The sequence below is a fragment of the Oncorhynchus kisutch genome, linkage group LG7 (assembly GCF_002021735.2).
Source record: "Oncorhynchus kisutch isolate 150728-3 linkage group LG7, Okis_V2, whole genome shotgun sequence".
NCBI classification, from domain to species: domain Eukaryota; kingdom Metazoa; phylum Chordata; class Actinopteri; order Salmoniformes; family Salmonidae; genus Oncorhynchus; species Oncorhynchus kisutch.
Window position 1 is genome coordinate 29645032 of NC_034180.2, and position 18603 is coordinate 29663634.

Consider the following 18603-nt stretch of genomic DNA (forward strand, 5'->3'; position numbering starts at 1 on the left):
ATTGCACGTTTTAATCCAGTACGCTTTTTTTTCGTACGAATCATACTGCATTTATATTTTCTGCTAGCTCCTATAACAAGTATGTTAGAAAGGTATTCATACAAGACTTAAAACAAAACTATGATTAGTATTTGTTTATACTGTTGGTATGGTCTTCCGCTGCAAAGAAGCGGAAGTTGCCTCGAAATTGCGCCAAAGCTAAAAAATAAAATAAACAGAACCATCATCAACTGAATACAGAAGCTGTCGTTTTGTTAACTAGCTAACTGTTAGCCAAATATATGGAATATATTTATATATCTGCTTTAACGTTAGCTAGTTAAGAATATCATTGCACATTTAGCTTATGAAAGAAGTGTAACCAAAGACAAACTTTACAGGATAATAGATAGTCTTTAGAAGTGACGTTTCTTTCCCAGTTACGCAACTCGGGTAAGTAGAAACTTTTGTCTCCACGATTGTAGCTAACGTTAGCTAGCTAACTCATTTAGCTATTATAGTAGCAGGTGAGGTAGCTGAAGATAGTTAAGCTAGGTGGTAACTTTTCACCATACACTGTGAGTTAGCCAGCTCAGGTAACCTAAGTTAGCTGTCGTTCACACCCAACATAACAGCTAACGTTAGCTATTGAATTGACTGTTAATTGCGTCATATTCCTCTATTAAACGAGTTATGTTAGCGAGGTTAGTCTTCTCTTCTCCTGAATTATGGCGGTCCGCGGTGCATCCATTGCCTTTTCTTCCTAATTTGAACTTTTTCCTTCGGCTATTTGCACTGCCTCTGCATAGGAGACCTGGTGGACAGCTCGGATTCTTGCTACTTCGACCTTCTTCACCCTTACAGGGAACACAGGAACGTGATTCCACTGACTCTTCCACAACATACCGTATTTATTCCTTCTGCACACGCTTGCCAGTGGCCATACATAACATTTTACATTAGACACTGCAACGGTCTGTTCACATAAGCTCTCACTACTTATCTCATATACCCCAGCTTTACATGTCAGAAGAGATTCTTCATCAATTAACAATAGCACTGATAGGCTTTCCTCTGTCCTTCCATTCACCATACGGTTCATTCGACTTGCCCCCACTACTCCTAGGCACATTCTGCATTTAGTTTTTCATCCTCAATTTCCAACGCTACGCCAGAGATGACACCTTTTACCGGTGCCCAGATCAGAAAATTAAAACGCTCTACTAAATACTCTGATAATTCCCCAAGACACAATGCACTTTCATTTTGTTCTTCTAACAACACAATACACTCCTGGTCACTTTGACTCCACCTTTCCCAGTGTGTCCTCCACCATCTTGTTGACCGCAAATGGAGCTACCAAAAACACATCCTTCTCCATGAAACACTCCAACAAGGAACGAGGCATTATTAGAGCGAGGACTATCTTCATTAGCAACTTCAGCCTGTTTTCCACCATTCTCCAATGTTTTTACAAATGTTTAGGATGTTAGGATGGCTTCAGAATGAGCTATCCCTATTCATCCCCAAACACCTGAACTTCTCTTTCTCTACATTCTCTCTATATTTCTCTATTGTATCCCTCTCTCATTTCCAGGTGTAAGATGAGTGGAGAGGGTTCTGCTCACAGCTCCTGCAAAAGAGGGCAGAGGGGAGGGGGATGGAGGGGAGGAGGAGGAGGAGGAGGGGGATGGAGGGGAAGACCATGGAGAGGAAACTCACGCCCCCCCAGTGCTCAAAGAGGTATGGGTCAGACACATACACCACACAGTTAGCCTGGTTAGAGATAAGGGACAGTTAGGGGTAAGACCAGCCCCTTACAAGCCTCTAAATATGCCTTAACCCCCTCAATGATTTCCAACCCTTGGTTTTGGGACAACACTGACTCCATTGTGGAGGCTTCAGTATCTCTTTCTCTTGCCGTCTCTTTCTAGGGTCCTCTCAGTCCCGTGTGTCTCAGACCACCCTGGACAGACTCTCTCCCTATAAAGGCTGGGCCCTCTACTTCACTGAAGGTAGGTGTGTATCAGTGGAGGCTACCGAGGGGAGAACGGCTCATAATAATGGAGTAAATGGAATTGCATCAAACACATGGAAGTGATGTATTTGATACCGCTCCACCTATTCTTCCCCAGCCATTACCACGAGCCTGGCCTCCTCAATTAAGGTGTCACAGACCTCCTGTTGTGTGTTTGTATTTTAATGTGTGTGTGTATTGTCTATATACCAATTTTTTGTGATCTATTTGTGTGTGTTTTTCCTGTATGAAGGTTTCATAGATAGTTCTCCGTATGTGGAGAAGATCAAAGTGTTTGAACAGTACTTCACCTCACAGATACACCTCTATGACAAAGTAAGATGTGCAGAAATCTAGTTTTTGTCATTGTTTTAACCTCAAAAAAATAGTAGCCTTTGGTGAGTGGGCAAGCTTAATTTGTGTGTGTGTGTGTGTGTAGGATGAGATTGAGCGTCAGGGCAGTGTGTTGGTGGACTATAAGGCTCTTGTTGAGGATAAGGAGGTGTGTATGGCTCTTCCGGACCTGTCCAATCAGCTGAGAGAACAACCAGAGACCACCCTCAACTGTCTGGGCCTCGCCATACACCAGGTACATATACACATACGCTTCACTGAAGGTAGTTGTGTCTATGTATTTTAATGTGTGTGTGTGTGTGTCAGGTTTTGACGATGGACTTGGAGAGACACGCTGCAGAGTTACAGGGGGAAGGGCTTTCTGGGGGAGCCACACCCATCATTAACATACCCCACATCAGCGCCAGGTAAAACACGCACACACTCTCACGGTCTCTCGCTGACTCAGTTTCAGGTTGTATAACTGTGTTTGTTTCAGGTTGTATAACTATGCGCCATTGACAGCCCTGAGGATGCTGCGTGCGAGTGTGTTTGGTCGGTTGGTGTGTGTGAGGGGGACCGTGGTACGTGTCAGCAACATCAGACCACTCTGCACACGCTTGGCTTTCACCTGCTCCGGCTGCTCACACACACACACACTCACCCTGCCACACGGCAAGTTCACCACGCCCACCAAGGTACAACACATACACTCACCTTGCCACAGAGCACTTTCATTACAACCTACATTGGATTGAACCACAGGCTGTGTGTTTGCTGATTGTGCGTGTGTTTCTTCAGTGTGTGCAGCCACAGTGTCGCAGTCGTTCTTTCATTCCCAACAGGAGCTCCCCTCTCACCCTCACTGTTGACTGGCAGAATATCAAGTAATTACACTATTATTTATAATGCTTATACATACCTATCCAATCTTCTTAGATCTCCATACGTTTCTAGGGTGTATGGGCTAGGGGTCTGTGTCTAGGGTGTATGGGCTAGGGGAAAATATTTTGGGACTGAAGCTGTGTATGCAAACTATTTCCCATGGTGCCCCAGGGTCCAGGAGCTGATTGGAGGAGAGCAGAGGGAGGCGGGGCGGATCCCTCGGACGGTGGAATGTCACCTGACCTCTGACCTCTGTGACAGTGCGGTCCCTGGAGACACCGTTACTATTACTGGAACAGTCCGAGTCAGCCAAGACGACGGTATTCTCTCACACACACACACACACACACACACACACACACACACACACACACGCAGTTGTTAACATCACTGGCACTGTCTGAGTAATTGATGAGGTGTGTGGTGTGTGTAGGCGGCAGCAGGGGGAAGAAGGATAAGTGTATGTTCCTGCTCTACATTGAGGCCAACTCCGTCAGCAACTCTAAAGGTAGCTGTAGGTCTGTTATTGTGTAGTTGTTACTCATGTTATTGGGAGGACAAACAATGAAGTGTTTTCAAATTGTGTGGACAATCAAGTTTCTTCTTAATTAAGGTCAGAAAGTGAAGGAGGCTGGAGGTCAGGGGTCATCTGGAGGTGAAAGGTCATCGGGGATAGAGTTCTCTTTGAAGGAGCTGTATGCCATCCAGGAAATACACAGCCAACCTGATCTACTGAAGCTCATCGTACAGTAAGACACGCACACACAGAATACTACTGTGACACTACTGTACTAATATAGTGCTTTTGTTATATATTGTGAGTGACTGATGTGATTTGTATTCCAGCTCCTTGTGTCCAGCCATCTATGGCCACCTGGTGAGTAAGCCTAGTTTCCATTGGTCATGTTGTTTCAGGTAAGCTGTGGCCATGTTTCAAAAAAAGTGTTTGTTTAAAAAGAAATGTGTGTTTTGTTTGTGTGTAGCTAGTAAAAGCAGGCCTGTCCTTAGCGTTGTTTGGAGGCAGTCAGAAGCATGCTGATGATAAGAACAGGATTCCCATCAGAGGAGACCCTCATATACTGGTGGTGGGAGACCCTGGCCTGGGAAAGAGTCAGATGCTACAGGTAACATGCACACACTTAAAAACACGCCAACTTCAAACTAGCTGTTGTAACTGTGTGTGTGTGTGTGTGTGTAGGCGGTGTGTAATGTGGCTCCCAGGGGGATCTATGTGTGTGGTAACACTACCAGTACATCAGGGCTGACCGTTACTCTGTCCAGAGATGCCGGCTCTGGAGACTACGCACTCGAGGCTGGAGCTCTGGTACTAGGAGACCAAGGTAGGGGAGTGTGTGCTTACATCCCAACTGTCATCATCCAACCTGTCATCATCCAACCTATTTGTGTGTTTGTGTCAGGGCTGTGCTGTATAGATGAGTTTGATAAGCTGGGCCATCAGCAACAAGCGTTACTAGAGGCCATGGAGCAGCAGACCATCAGTCTGGCTAAGGCTGGTCTGGTGTGTTCCCTACCTGCTAGGACATCTGTTATCGCTGCTGCTAACCCTGCTGGAGGACACTACAACAGGGCCAAGACGGTCTCCGAAAACCTCAAGTAGACTCTCACACATTTTCACCTTTCATTTTTAGCTTATGCTACACTGTAGGTACAAGTTGACTTATTTTGTGTATGTGTGTGTAGGATGGGCAGTGCCCTCCTTTCGAGGTTTGATGTGGTCTTCCTCCTATTGGATGTTCCTGATGAGTCGCATGACCGCCGGCTGTCGGAACATGTCATGGCCGTCAGGTCGGGGAAGGGAGGGGCTTCAGGTGCCGTGGTTACACGAGGAGACTACCATCAATCACAGAGCTCGCTGCTGGAGCCCTCCGACACACCTCTTTCTGACCGGCTGCAGGTACCCACACACAAATACCAAAGTACTTTATCAAAATATATGGAATTTCTGACATTGAGTCTGTCTCTGTTAGGTGTGTCCAGGGGAGTGTGTAGACCCCATCCCCCACTCCCTGCTGAGAAAATATGTTGGTTATGCCCGTCGCTACGTTCATCCCTCGCTCTCTACTGCCGCTGCCCAGACGCTCCAGGACTTCTACCTCTCCCTACGCTCACACACACACCCCGTCGACAGCACACCCATCACCACACGCCAGCTGGAGTCCCTCATCCGCCTCACAGAGGTAGGCAAACACACTCACTCAAATACACACGTGGAATTTGATCATAACACATCCTAAAGTCTCTAACATATCACACAGACCTGAGCCTGTGCCCTGACTATGTGACTATGTGTGTGTAGGCACGGGCGAAGCTGGAGCTCAGAGAGACAGCTACCAAGAGTGACGCTGAAGACGTAGTGGAGATCATGAAACACAGGTAACACATTATCCAACATACATTCCCCTACGTATTTATTTGGACAGTGAAGCTAAAACATTTAATTTGCCTCTACTCAAGCAGTTTGGATTTGAAATCAAATGTTTTAAGGGGTGATTACAGAATGTATTTTTATTTGAGGGTATTTCCATACATATCTGTTTTACAGTTTAGAAATGAATGTACTATATGTATCAAGTCCATTTTGAAAGTGTCTGGTGTATTTGGACAAATTCACTTTTGGGGTCCACAATGTACTGTCACTTATTGTAAATAAGAACAGAATGTTTCTAAACACATCTACATGAATATGGATGCTACCATGATCACAGATAGTATTGAAAGAATCATGAATAATGATGGGTGAGTTCATTACAGATGCACAGAGATCATTCCCCCAAAACATGTTTGCATTTTTTGGGAGGTATGATATTTATACCTCGAAAGATTTCTCATTATTATTCATGATTCATTCATGATAATCTGTAATCCATGGTAGCATCTACATTAATGTAGAAGTGTTCAGAAACATTATATTCTTTTCTACAATAAAAGTGACTCCACAATGACACAATCCATTATTTACCATAAATTTATATTGGGCACAACATAATCTGAAATGCAAGCAGAACAATCTGCAAATGCATTTAACAAGTTTGTAGTCATTGCATGCTAGGAATATGGGAACAAATACAAAACATTTGACAAAATTGACTACACTATAAGTGAATTTGTTCAAATACTTATGATACTTTCAAATGGGGGGAGGACTAGATGAAGTGCTTTCATTTCTGAACGATAAAATAGAATTACCCTCAAATAAAAGGGACATTCTGGTGTGTGTCAGTCTGGCAGATACCTTCTCTGATGGTAGTGGAGGTCTGGACTTTGAGCGTTCAGTACTGGGTGTTGGGATGAGTCAGCGGTCGGCTGCCAAGAGATTTATCACTGCGCTCAACACACACGCTCAGCGCACACACACCATGTTGTACGACCTCACACAGCTACGCAGCCTGGCCAAGGACCTCAACATACAGGTAACACCCACACACACCCCTGTCTGTTGCTTTCGGTCTTACGACAGCTGTTATGTTGCAGGTCGTGGAATTCAAAAGGTTGTGTGTGTGTTGATTCAGGTTGCAGACTTTGAAGGTTTCATCAGTTCTCTGAATGAACAAGGCTACCTGCTGAAGAAAGGACACAGACAGTACCAGCTACAGACTATATAACACACAAACATCATTTAAAGACCTGCTGTTACATAATGCAATACACATGTTTTGTAAAGAATTTGTTTTATTAGTGAATTCTTCCAATACGGAGATGTATATCTGTACAGTACCAGTCAAAAGTTTGGACACCTACTCATTACAGGGTCTTTATTTTTTACTATTTTCTACATTGTAGAATAATAGTGAAGACGATATCAAAACTATGAAATAACAAATAAGGAACCCTGTCGTAACCAATAAAGTGTTAAATCACAATATATTTAAGATTCTTTAGTAGCCACCATTTGCCTTGATGACAGCTTTGCACACTCTTAGCATTCTCACCAGCTTCACCTGGAATACTTTTCCAACAGTCTTGAAGAAGTTTCCACATATGCTGAGCACTTCTTCACTCTGCTGTCCAACTCATCCCAAACCATCTCAATTGGGTTGAGGTCAGGTGATTGTGGAGGCCAGGTCAACTGATGCAGCACTCCATCACTCTCCTCCTTGGTCAAATATCCCTTACACAGCCTGGAGGTATGTTGGGTCATTGTCCTGTTGAAAAACAAATGATAGTCCCACTAAGCGCAAACCAGATGGGTTGGTGTATCAGTGCAGAGTGCTGTGGTAGCCATGCTGGTTAAGTGTGCCTTGAATTCTAAATATATCAGACTGTTTAACCAGCAAAGCCTCCAGACCATCACACCTCCTTTTCCATGCTAAATGGTGGAAACCACACATGCGGAGATCATGCTTTCACCTACTTTGCGTCTCACAAAGACACGGCGGTTGGAACCAAAAATCTCCCATTTGGAATCCAGACCAAAGAACAGATTTACACTGGTCTAATGTCCATTGCTCGTGTTTCTTGGCCCAAGCAAGTCTCTTATTGATGTCCTTTAGTAGTGGTTTCTTTGCAGCAATTTGACCATGAAGGTCTGATTCACAGTCTCTGAACAGTTGATGTTGATGTGTCTGTTACTTGAACTCTGTGAAGCATTTATTTGGGCTGCAAGTTCTGAGGCTGGTAACTCCAATGAACTTATCCCCTGCAGGTAACTAGGTCTTACTTTCCTGTGGCGGTCCTCATGAGAGCCAGTTTCATCATAGCGCTTGATGGTTTTTTTGCGACTGCACTTGAAACTTTTGAAGTTCTTGAAATATTCCAGATTGACTGACCCTCACCTTGAGTAGGTGTGTCCAAACTTTTGACTGGTACTGTATATTAATATATAACGGTTTAATACATTCATAATGAATCTGTTTGAATATGAATTCCTGACCAATGTTAATGTATTTTGACTATATTATGCAAATATTATAATTTATCTGCTCTGGGGACGAATGTGATAAAATAAATAAGCTAGAAATATTATGAACATTTTGATCACATAAAGTAAATGTTGAAAATATTAGGAACAACAAGGTTTTGCAGACTCCTTTGCAGCTGCGTATAGAGTCCACTGCTAGGCGCTGTTCAGCTGTGGCGCAAGTGACTGGTTCAAGGATTTGTCTGAGTGCGCAGGCGTGAAATAAATAACCTTTACATTTGAGAGAAAATGAGGCAGGTAGTGGTAAGATGATGCACTCTGAGCGACCAAAATGGTGACACATCCTGCATTATCGGATTATAATTACCCAAATTATCAAAATTAGCTAATTTTTCAAATCAGGGTTTTGGAAAATTTAAGTGGCATCAGAGATGCTTGTATCTATCTCTGGTGATATCCACCAATACCACGACGTCGTAAAACTGTCGCGGAATACGGCAGCAAACATGGAACACGTTGGCTTGATCGGCTAGAGCTGCTGGTTGATACTAAGGAAACAGGACAAATATGAACCAGTGGGGAGGTGTAAAAAAAGTTGTGTGTGTAAAGCGTTGTAAATGAGGTTAGTTTGTAAGTCGCGTCTTGTTCGCGATGTTCTTGTCGGTTTCTAAAAATAACTTGGCGGTGTGTGCGAGAAGTGTGTGTTGTGCAATTCCTGCGTCATGGCGGCAGCAGCAGACAGGTGTGTGTGTGAGGGTAGAACTGAAGTTGCTGCAGAGACTTAAAAACAGAGTGTCCTCTGTCGCCCAGTGGTCCAGCTACACACAATATCACACACACACCCCGCAAGACACGCACATCCCCAGCCCAACGACCCCAGAGGTTAGCGGCCAAGAGCTAAAGGGTTCCACGGAAAGCGTCTCCCGCTCTTGTCGCCGCAGAGGTCACGAGAGGACGCAGGGTAACGACGACCGCTTTAGGTTTTACCCTACGGATCACTCCTCGTCTAACTCTCATGTTCTCCTGGGGTTGAGGTTGTTCCCAGTGAGTTCTGGTGTGTTTCCAGGCTGGAGAGGTCTCTGTAGTGGAAAACCCCGTGAGACCCCAGCCGACTGCCCACCTGGAGTGGACCTGAGGGAAACCACCCAGCCAGCTGATAGACCATCTGATCTTGGTCAAGGACTGTTCAAATTTAAAGAACTGGTAGGTGGTGTAGGTCGGTGTGTGTGGTAAGACAAGTGGTAGTCTTGGCTGATTCATTGTTGTTGATGTCTGTTTGCAGGAAGTTGCCCCATTGTAGGTTAAATTATGCCATAATGCTGAGTCTACTTTTAGGGCTGGTTTCCCTTGCTGTCAGGGCATGTTTTAAATACAAAGAACCACACACTCTCTAGTCATATGAACAATGCACAGTCAATATTGCTCAACCAGTGTTTAAAAAAAAAACTTTCTATGTGTGTTTCAGTATGAGAACCCATGGACTATCCCCAACCTGCTGTGTGTGTGTCGCATCGCACTGGCTCCAGTCCTGGGAATCCTGATAACTGAGCAACATTTTCACCTCTCCCTTGGGCTGTTTGCTTTGGCTGGATTTACTGACGTGGTACACACACCTGCCTACACACACCGCTTGAAATACACTCTATCACCAAAAATATGTGGACATTACTCGTTGAACATCTAATTCCAAAATCATGGGCATCAATATGAAGTTGGTCCCCCTTTGTTGCAATAAGGCATTTCACTAGATGTTGGAATATTGCTGCGGGGACTTGCTTCCATTCAGCCACAAGTGCATTAGTGAGGTCAGGCACTGATGTTGGGCGATTAGGCCTTGCTCGCAGTCAGCGTTCCAATTCATCCTGAAGGTGTTCAATGGGGTTGAGCTCAGGGCTCTTTGCAGGCCAGTCAAGTTCTTCCACACTGATCTCGACAAACCATTTCTGTATGGATCTCACTTTGTGCATGAGGGCATTGTCATGCTGAAACAGGAAAACTGTTGCCACAAAGTTGGAAGCACAGAATTGTCCAGAATGTCATTGTATGCTGTAGTGTTAAGATTTCCCTTCACTAGAACTAAGGGGCCCAGCACGAACCATGAAAAACAGAACCAGACCATTATTCCTCCTCCACCAAACTTGACAGTTTCCACTATGCATTGAGGCAAGTAGCCTTTTCTTGGCATCTGCCGAACCCAGATTTGTCCGTCGGACTGCAAGATGATTCATCACTCCTGAGAACGCATTTCCACTGCTCCAATGGCGGCGAGCTTTACACCACTCCAGCCGACTCTTGGTATTGGCATGGTGATCTCAGGCTTGTGTGCGGCTGCTCGGTAATGGAAACCCATTTCATGAAGCTCCCAAAGAACAGTTATTGTGCTGACATTGCTTGTGTGGCCTACCACTTTGTTGATGAGCCGTTGCTGCTCCTTGACGTTTCCACTTCACAATAGCAGAACTTACAGTTGACTGGGCAGCTCTAGCAGTGCAGAAATTTGACAAACTGATTTGTTGATAAGGTGGCATCCTATGACGGTGCCACGTTGAAAGTCACTGAACTCTTCAGTAAGGCCATAATACCGCCAATATTTGTCTATAGAGATTGCATGGTTGTTCTTGATTTTATACACTTGTCAGCAATGGGTGTGGCTGAAATGGTTGGATCCACTAATTTGAAGGGGTGTCCACATACTCTTGTGTGTATATATAGTGTACTTTGATAAAAAAAATAATAATAATAATAATAATAGTACGCCACCATACACACATACACTGTTAACCCTGTGTGTTGTCTTTGTAGCTGGATGGTTACATAGCCCGTAACTGGCCCAGTCAGAAGTCTGCGCTGGGCAGCGCACTCGACCCATTGGCTGATAAAATCCTCATCAGCGTTCTCTACATCAGTCTCACCTACGCACAGCTCATCCCAGGTGTGTATTGAAATGCAGTCCTTCCTTGCTGCGAAATTAAATCTTTCTGTTTACAGTGCTAATAATCCCAAACAATGTCAACACAATCCTCATAGATGTAGAAGACACATTTGAAAGCAAAAATGAATTAGTTGTTTAATTTGTGGTCTTCCAGCACCTCTGACCATGTGTCTTTTCTTAGCTCCCCTGACAGCGTTGGTGATAGCCAGAGACGTTGGTCTGATAGCGGCTGTTTTCTACGTCAGATACAAGACTGTCCCACCTCCTGTAAGTCTCTCTCACACACACACACACACACACACACACACACACACACACACAGCGGGCTGGTTCAGGGCTGTCACGGACACTTGCCCATCAGTAGGATACAGGAATGAGGAGATGAATGGCAGTGGATCCAGAACTTTGTTGCGTCTAGATCTTTGGCGTTGCTCTTTTTAGACTACATAATAATTATCTTCCGCTCCCTCCTCTTGCTCTCTTCTCTCTCGTTCCAGGTGACTCTCAGTAAGTTTTTTAACCCCTGCTACACAACAGCGCAGCTCAAACCCACCACCCTCAGCAAGGTAAGTTTCTGTACCTTAAATATATATACATATACACACACACACACAAACACACGCATATATCTAAATACCCATGCAAAAAAAGTCATAACAGTCATTTGTCTAGTTGGTTAATCGTGTGTGTGTGGGTTGTATGCTTGCGTGCAGGTGAACACAGCGGTCCAGCTCTTCCTAGTAGCAGCATCGTTGGCCTCACCTGTCTTTCACTACACAGACAGTCCGCTCCTGCAAGCCCTATGGTAAGAGACACACCACAGGCAGTCTGTTTTGGCACACTGCACTCTGAAACTCTAAATGGTTCATTGTTTTTGTTCTGTATGTGTTGGTAATACTGTGTTTATGTGCAGGTATGTCACAGCGGTAACGACGACTGTGTCAGGCTACAGCTACTATCACTATGGCATGAAGACTGTCGCTGTGCTCAACAGCACCAAGTAACCATGGCAACTCAGCAAGCGCCAAGTAACGGTTGCAACTTAATACACTCCACAACCATTGTTGCGCCTGAGTACTCAAGTTGAACACACACCCACGTGTGTTTGGAAAGACTCCAAAATGAACTCTGAGTGTGTATTTTTAATCTCAGTATTGCCATGGGAACGTTTTGTATCTGATGAATGTGATTAAACGGTAAACCTGCTCTACTGCCGTATTTATCAACTCCTTGTTTAGATTGCTAGTATGGTCTGTAAAGAAGATCAGGATTCTGCAAGAGTGTGTGTGGCGGGAATTTTAAACGTGTATGCGATGGGGACGTTTTCAACATTGCCACCAATTGTACCAAGAAGGTTTAGTGTGTCAAAGCTGTGTGTTAGTGACATCTGCTGGTCTACTGAAGTCACCAGCTGTTGATTATAAGATTGACTATTGATATTTGTATTGCCATTTGTTTTTTTAAATGTAATTTAACTAGGCAAGTCAGTTATGAACACATTCTTATTTACAATGACGGCCTACCCATGCTGCGCCACTCGGGAGTTCTGTCTCCTAGCTTAGTGATTTCTCCAATACAGCAGGTTTAGTCAAACCCTAAGAAGCTCATGGTTCAGTGAGACAAGATTGGGAAGGATGGCTGTGCAAGGCTAGTCAAACTGCAACATCAGTAATATTGGAAAGAAACATGATTTAATGAGGCTTCAAATGATCAGTGGTACTTAAGTAAAAACACTCCCAAAAACTTTAAATCGGACAACTCCACTACCTACATTCCTAAAGATAATGTACTTTTTACTCTACATTTTCCCTGAAACCAAAGTACTCATTACATTTTGAATGCTTAGCAGGACTGGAAAATGGTCTAATTCACGTACTTAAAGAGAATCCCTGGTCATCCCTACTGCATCTGACCTGGCAGACTCACTAAACACACGCTTTGTTTGTAAATTTATGAGTTGGAATGTGCCCCTGCCTACCTGTAAATAAAAAAACAAGAAAATCATGCAGTCTGGTTAGATTATAAGGAATTTGAAATTATTTATACTTTTGATACTTATTTAAAGCCAAATACTTTGCCTTTTACTCAAGTAGGATTTTACTAGGTGGCTTTTACTTCAGTCTTTTTCTATTAAATGTATATTTACTTTCACTCAAGTATGAAAATTGGGTACTTTTCCCACCACTGCAAATTATACCAGGTGATGAGGGTTATTACATCAGATTTGTAGTGTTTTGGAAACTTGAAAAGCAGCGAGGATCATTACAATTGACTAATTTATTAAATCATTAATTTATCCAGGTGTTACATGGCTGGTGCCTTGAAATCCAATTTGTGTGTGAGAGAATTCAGCTTCTTCACTTAAGATCCCGGAGGTCAATTCAGGTCTTCTGACAAGGGATCTTTTAACCTCTGCCAGAGAACAACATCCTGCAGACAAAATACACAGTTCAACCCTCACCTCTGAACTCAGGTCAGTGCAGATACATGCAGTCATGGGTAACTGCATATGTGGAGTGTGTCTGAAAGTTGACATGGCGAAAGAACAGGGTGGATGAACAGAAGTTGGTGTCTGTAAAGCGAATTAGCTAATTGGGCAGATTTGTTTCCACTCGACTGTTTCAGGTGGCTGCTATTTTAACATTAAGCTGACCCATTGCACCGGGATATGGCCTGTCTAACCAATAACGGAGTGCTGATGTTACACACATCACTGTTGATCCACCCACTTTTGCAACACCCACTTTCAGACATTCCAAGTATGCAGTACACATGCTTGGATAAATGAAAGGATTGGAGTTGAGGGCTAGAATTAAGAGACAAGGAGGTAAGGGCCAGAGTAGCTTAATTAGCTATGGATAGAGTGGTTACCTGCCAGGGCCATCACCAGATGTAGCTCATCTCTCATGAGCTCCAGAACATAACTGACACCCTGATCTCCCTACAAACACCCACACACATTTTACATTTCACTTATTTAGCAGACACTCAACTAAAGTAGGTAACAACCACATATGATCAATGTAATTGGCATCATCTGCCCACACACACAGTTGTACCTGGCAGGCGAGCCCCCAGAGTACAGGTCGTCCAAAGAAGACAGCGGTATCCCACAGAGCTAAGGTCTTCAGGACGTCAGTCCCTCTCCTCACCCCTCTGTCCACGTACACCTCACCAAATCAAATTGTTACCATTTTTTATGTATTTTTTATTTCACCTTTATTTAACCAGGTAGGCTAGTTGAGAACAAGTTCTCATTTGCAACTACGACCTGGCCAAGATAAAGCATAGCAGTGTGAACAGACAACACAGAGTTACACATGGAGCAAACAATTAACAAGTCAATAACACAGTAGAAAAAAAGAGGGTCTATATACATTGTGTGCAAAAGGCATGAGGAGGTAGGCAAATAATTACAATTTTGCAGATTAACACTGGAGTGATAAATGATCAGATGGTCATGTACAGGTAGAGATATTGGTTTGCAAAAGAGCAGAAAAGTAAATAAATATAAACAGTATGGGGATGAGGTAGGTAAAATTGGGTGGGCTATTTACCGATAGCCTATGTACAGCTGCAGCGATCGGTTAGCTGCTCAGATAGCAGATGTTTGAAGTTGGTGAGGGAGATAAAAGTCTCCAACTTCAGCGATTTTTGCAATTCGTTCCAGTCACAGGCAGCAGAGAACTGGAACGAAAGGCGGCCAAATGAGGTGTTGGCTTTAGGGATGATCAGTGAGATACACCTGCTGGAGCGCGTGCTACGGGTGGGTGTTGCCATCGTGACCAGTGAACTGAGATAAGGCAGAGCTTTACCTAGCATGGACTTGTAGATGACCTGGAGCCAGTGGGTCTGGCGACGAATATGTAGCGAGGGCCAGCCGACTAGAGCATACAGGTCGCAGTGGTGGGTGGTATAAGGTGCTTTAGTGACAAAACGGATGGCACTGTGATAAACTGCATCCAGTTTGCTGAGTAGAGTGTTGGAAGCTATTTTGTAGATGACATCGCCAAAGTCGAGGATCGGTAGGATAGTCAGTTTTACTAGGGTAAGTTTGGCGGCGTGAGTGAAGGAGGCTTTGTTGCGGAATAGAAAGCCGACTCTAGATTTGATTTTCGATGTTTGATATGAGTCTGGAAGGAGAGTTTACAGTCTAGCCAGAAACCTAGGTACTTATAGATGTCCACATATTCAAGGTCGGAACCATCCAGGGTGGTGATGCTAGTCAGGCGTGCGGGTGCAGGCAGCGAACGGTTGAAAAGCATGCATTTGGTTTTACTAGCGTTTAAGAGCAGTTGGAGGCCACGGAAGGAGTGTTGTATGGCATTGAAGCTCGTTTGGAGGTTAGATAGCACAGTGTCCAAGGACGGGCCGGAAGTATATAGAATGGTGTCGTCTGCGTAGAGGTGGATCAGGGAATCGCCCACAGCAAGAGCAACATCATTGATATATACAGAGAAAAGAGTCGGCCCGAGAATTGAACCCTGTGGCACCCCCATAGAGACTGCCAGAGGACCGGACAGCATGCCCTCCGATTTGACACACTGAACTCTGTCTGCAAAGTAGTTGGTGAACCATGCACGGCAGTCCTCAGAAAAACCAAGGCTACTGAGTCTGCCAATAAGAATATGGTGATTAACAGAGTCGAAAGCCTTGGCAAGGTCGATGAAGACGGCTGCACAGTACTGTCTTTTATCGATGGCGGTTATGATATCGTTTAGTACCTTGAGCGTGGATGAGGTGCACCCGTGACCGGCTCGGAAACCAGATTGCACAGCGGAGAAGGTACGGTGGGATTCGAGATGGTCAGTGACCTGTTTGTTGACTTGGCGAACCAAGGGCTATATCTGTTCTTAGTTCTGCGTTTTTTGAACGGAGCATGCTTATCTAAAATGGTGAGGAAGTTACTTTTAAAGAATGACCAGGCATCCTCAACTGACGGGATGAGGTCAATGTCCTTCCAGGATACCCGGGCCAGGTCGATTAGAAAGGCCTGCTCACAGAAGTGTTTTAGGGAGCGTTTGACAGTGATAAGGGGTGGTTGTTTGACTGCGGCTCCGTAGCGGATACAGGCAATGAGGCAGTGATCACTGAGATCCTGGTTGAAGACAGCGGAGGTGTATTTGGAGGGCCAGTTGGTCAGAATGATGTCTATGAGGGTGCCCTTGTTTACAGATTTAGGGTTGTACCTGGTGGGTTCCTTGATGATTTGTGTGAGATTGAGGGCATCTAGCTTAGATTGTAGGACTGCCGGGGTGTTAAGCATATCCCAGTTTAGGTTTTAAAATTAGTAGTCGAACTGTTTGGGTATGGACCTGGAAAGTATGACATTACTTTGCAGGCTATCTCTGCAGTAGACTGCAACTCCTCCCCCTTTGGCAGTTCTATCTTGATGGAAAATGTTATGCATGAAATGCTTACTTACAATCCCTTCAAATGAACCAACAATGCAGTTCAAGAAATAGTTAAAATATTTCCTATATAAACTAAAGTTTTTTAAAAATCTGATCAATCAAAAAGTAACACAAATGTACATAACAATAATGAGGCTATATACAGGGGATACCGGTACCGAGTCAATGTGCGGGATACAGGTTAGTCGAGGAAATTTGTAAAGTGACTATGCATAGATAATAAACAGCGAGTAGCAGCAGTGGAAAAACCTATGGGGGACGGGGGTCAATGTAAAATAGTCCGGGTGGCCATTTGATTAGTTGTTCAGCAGTTTTATGGCTTGGGGGTAGATGCTGTTAAGGAGACTTTTGGTCCTAGACTTGGCACTCCGGGACAGCTTGCCGTGCAGTAGCAGAGAGAACATTCTATGACTTGGGTGACTGGAGCCTTTGACAATTTTTTGGGCTTCCTCTGACACCGCCTAGTGTATAGGTCCTGGATGGTAGGAAGCTTGGCCCCAGTGATGTACTAGGCCGTACGCACTACCCTCTGTAGCACCTTACAGTCAGATGTCGAGCAGTTGGCATACCAGGCGGTGATGCAACCAGTCAGGATGCTCTCTGTGGTGCAGCTGTAGACCTTTTTGAGGATCTGGGGACCTATGCCAAATCTTTTCAGTCTCCTGAGGGGGAAAAGGTGTTGTCGTGCCCTCTTCACGACTGTCTTGGTATGTTTGGACCATGATTGTTCGTTGGTGATGCATTTTTCTCTTATATACTCTCCAATCACCACGTCTAAAAGTGTGGCTACAGAGGCCTTGATGGTGTCCACAAAAATAGTACTGACCACCCCATAAAACACATCCTCAGTCTGTGTACATGTAGGGGGTGTCGTGGTTCTTGGCTGGGGGGAGTAGATTGGTGGGCTGCGAGGCCTAGAGTCCTTAGGGTCTGGCCTCCATGACGTATCGGAGTCCTGGTACGTTGTTTGAATATCCATGGTATATGCTGAAATGAAGAACTGGAGGCTTTAAGGGCACTCCTTTTATTGTTGAACCAGTCCTTTGGGTATCAGGGCGTGGTTAACGCAGCCGCGTACTTAGTTTTCTTCGGGGGCTGACTCTTCTGAGGATGTACCTTCTTGGGGTTCCTTTGAATCATAATCCTCAGGATTCGTATATATTATGCACTTCCTTAGGTGAACAATGCTCTGCCGCTGTTGGCTCTGTACAAAAAGAGCGTCCAACAACTCGAACATTTTCAATTCCATTAGATCCCAACTTTTAAAAGGAACAAGCATGTGCAATCTAAAATCCCCAGTCAAGCCACCATCACAAATGTTTTGGTTGTGGGTTTCCTCGTTGCTGATATAGAACTCCACGCATCCACATGGAAGTCCATTCTTTCTTTGTATTTTCACCCTGTGAAATACTCTTCCTGAGGAGTCAGGGGTACCTTCCCAACGGGTCTCGTAGCCCGTGAACAAGCTATACCCCTTTGTGATAACTCTCAGTTCAGGACACACAACCTTGCGAAAAACCGTCCAGTCTTCAAGCCCGTAGTCCACTCCTAAAGTCTGGTCTGTATACTCTTCTCCTTCGGCTACCGTATAGAGCTTCACTCTACAGGCCAGGTAATCAAACTGATACCCCCATTGCTCTCCATTCGACATCATCACTTGATCTTTCAGCACAGTTGCAGGCGGTATTTGGGTTCTATACACACTTAGAAACCACTTTTTTGGTGCATCGTATATTGTGGCTTTACCCTTTCTCTATGTTTCAGCCGAGGTCCTGCTTCCGTTATTTCAGTCATCACAGCTTTGCCACTGATCACAAAATCCATGTTTATTTTTAAAATCTTGTTTAGTGTTCTGGGGCCGCATTTCTTGTTCTGGCCTTTATTTATAATGCGTCTGCCGCAAATGCAACCCCCCCCGGACATTCCTACTTCATAGACAACAACCCTAAGTTTTTTTTATTTGTTTATTTTTTTTAACCTTTATTTTACTAGGTAAGTCAGTTAAGAACAAATTCTTATTTTCAATGACTGCCTAGGAACAGTGGGTTAACTGCCTGTTCAGGGGCAGAACGACAGATTTGTACCTTGTCAGCTCGGGGATTCAATCTAGCAACCTTCCAGTTACTCGTCCACCATGCAATTTATGGATACGAGTGTGGTGGCC

At 44.4% G+C, this 18603-nt stretch overlaps 2 protein-coding genes across 11 annotated transcripts; both read left to right on the plus strand.

Moving 5' to 3' along the window:
- The first annotated feature begins 97 nt into the window (after positions 1-97).
- Positions 98-13021, plus strand: mcm8 (minichromosome maintenance 8 homologous recombination repair factor). 10 transcript variants are annotated; one of them, XM_031828849.1, is made up of 25 exons: positions 185-432; positions 789-1722; positions 1914-1994; positions 2250-2332; positions 2436-2585; positions 2657-2757; positions 2805-3027; positions 3131-3216; positions 3386-3534; positions 3648-3722; positions 3828-3963; positions 4061-4091; positions 4198-4338; positions 4413-4554; positions 4633-4828; positions 4916-5129; positions 5203-5412; positions 5532-5608; positions 6456-6645; positions 6745-9296; positions 9559-11025; positions 11207-11292; positions 11523-11591; positions 11739-11830; positions 11939-13021. In XM_031828849.1, the coding sequence occupies exons 2-20, from the start codon at positions 1584-1586 to the stop codon at positions 6835-6837; spliced, it is 2517 nt and encodes an 838-aa protein (XP_031684709.1). In that variant the 5' UTR covers positions 185-432; positions 789-1583; the 3' UTR covers positions 6838-9296; positions 9559-11025; positions 11207-11292; positions 11523-11591; positions 11739-11830; positions 11939-13021. The 10 variants fall into 10 exon arrangements, with proteins under 10 accessions (XP_031684703.1, XP_031684704.1, XP_031684708.1 ...); XM_031828850.1 differs by having other exon boundaries at positions 9559-9696; positions 10896-11025; positions 11207-11591; positions 11939-12231; XM_031828851.1 differs by having other exon boundaries at positions 186-432; positions 2829-3027.
- crls1 (cardiolipin synthase 1) lies at positions 7961-12232 on the plus strand. Its single transcript, XM_020487880.2, has 7 exons — positions 7961-9296; positions 9559-9696; positions 10896-11025; positions 11207-11292; positions 11523-11591; positions 11739-11830; positions 11939-12232. The coding sequence occupies exons 1-7, from the start codon at positions 8745-8747 to the stop codon at positions 12027-12029; spliced, it is 1158 nt and encodes a 385-aa protein (XP_020343469.1). The 5' UTR covers positions 7961-8744; the 3' UTR covers positions 12030-12232.
- Positions 13022-18603: the final 5582 nt, after the last annotated feature.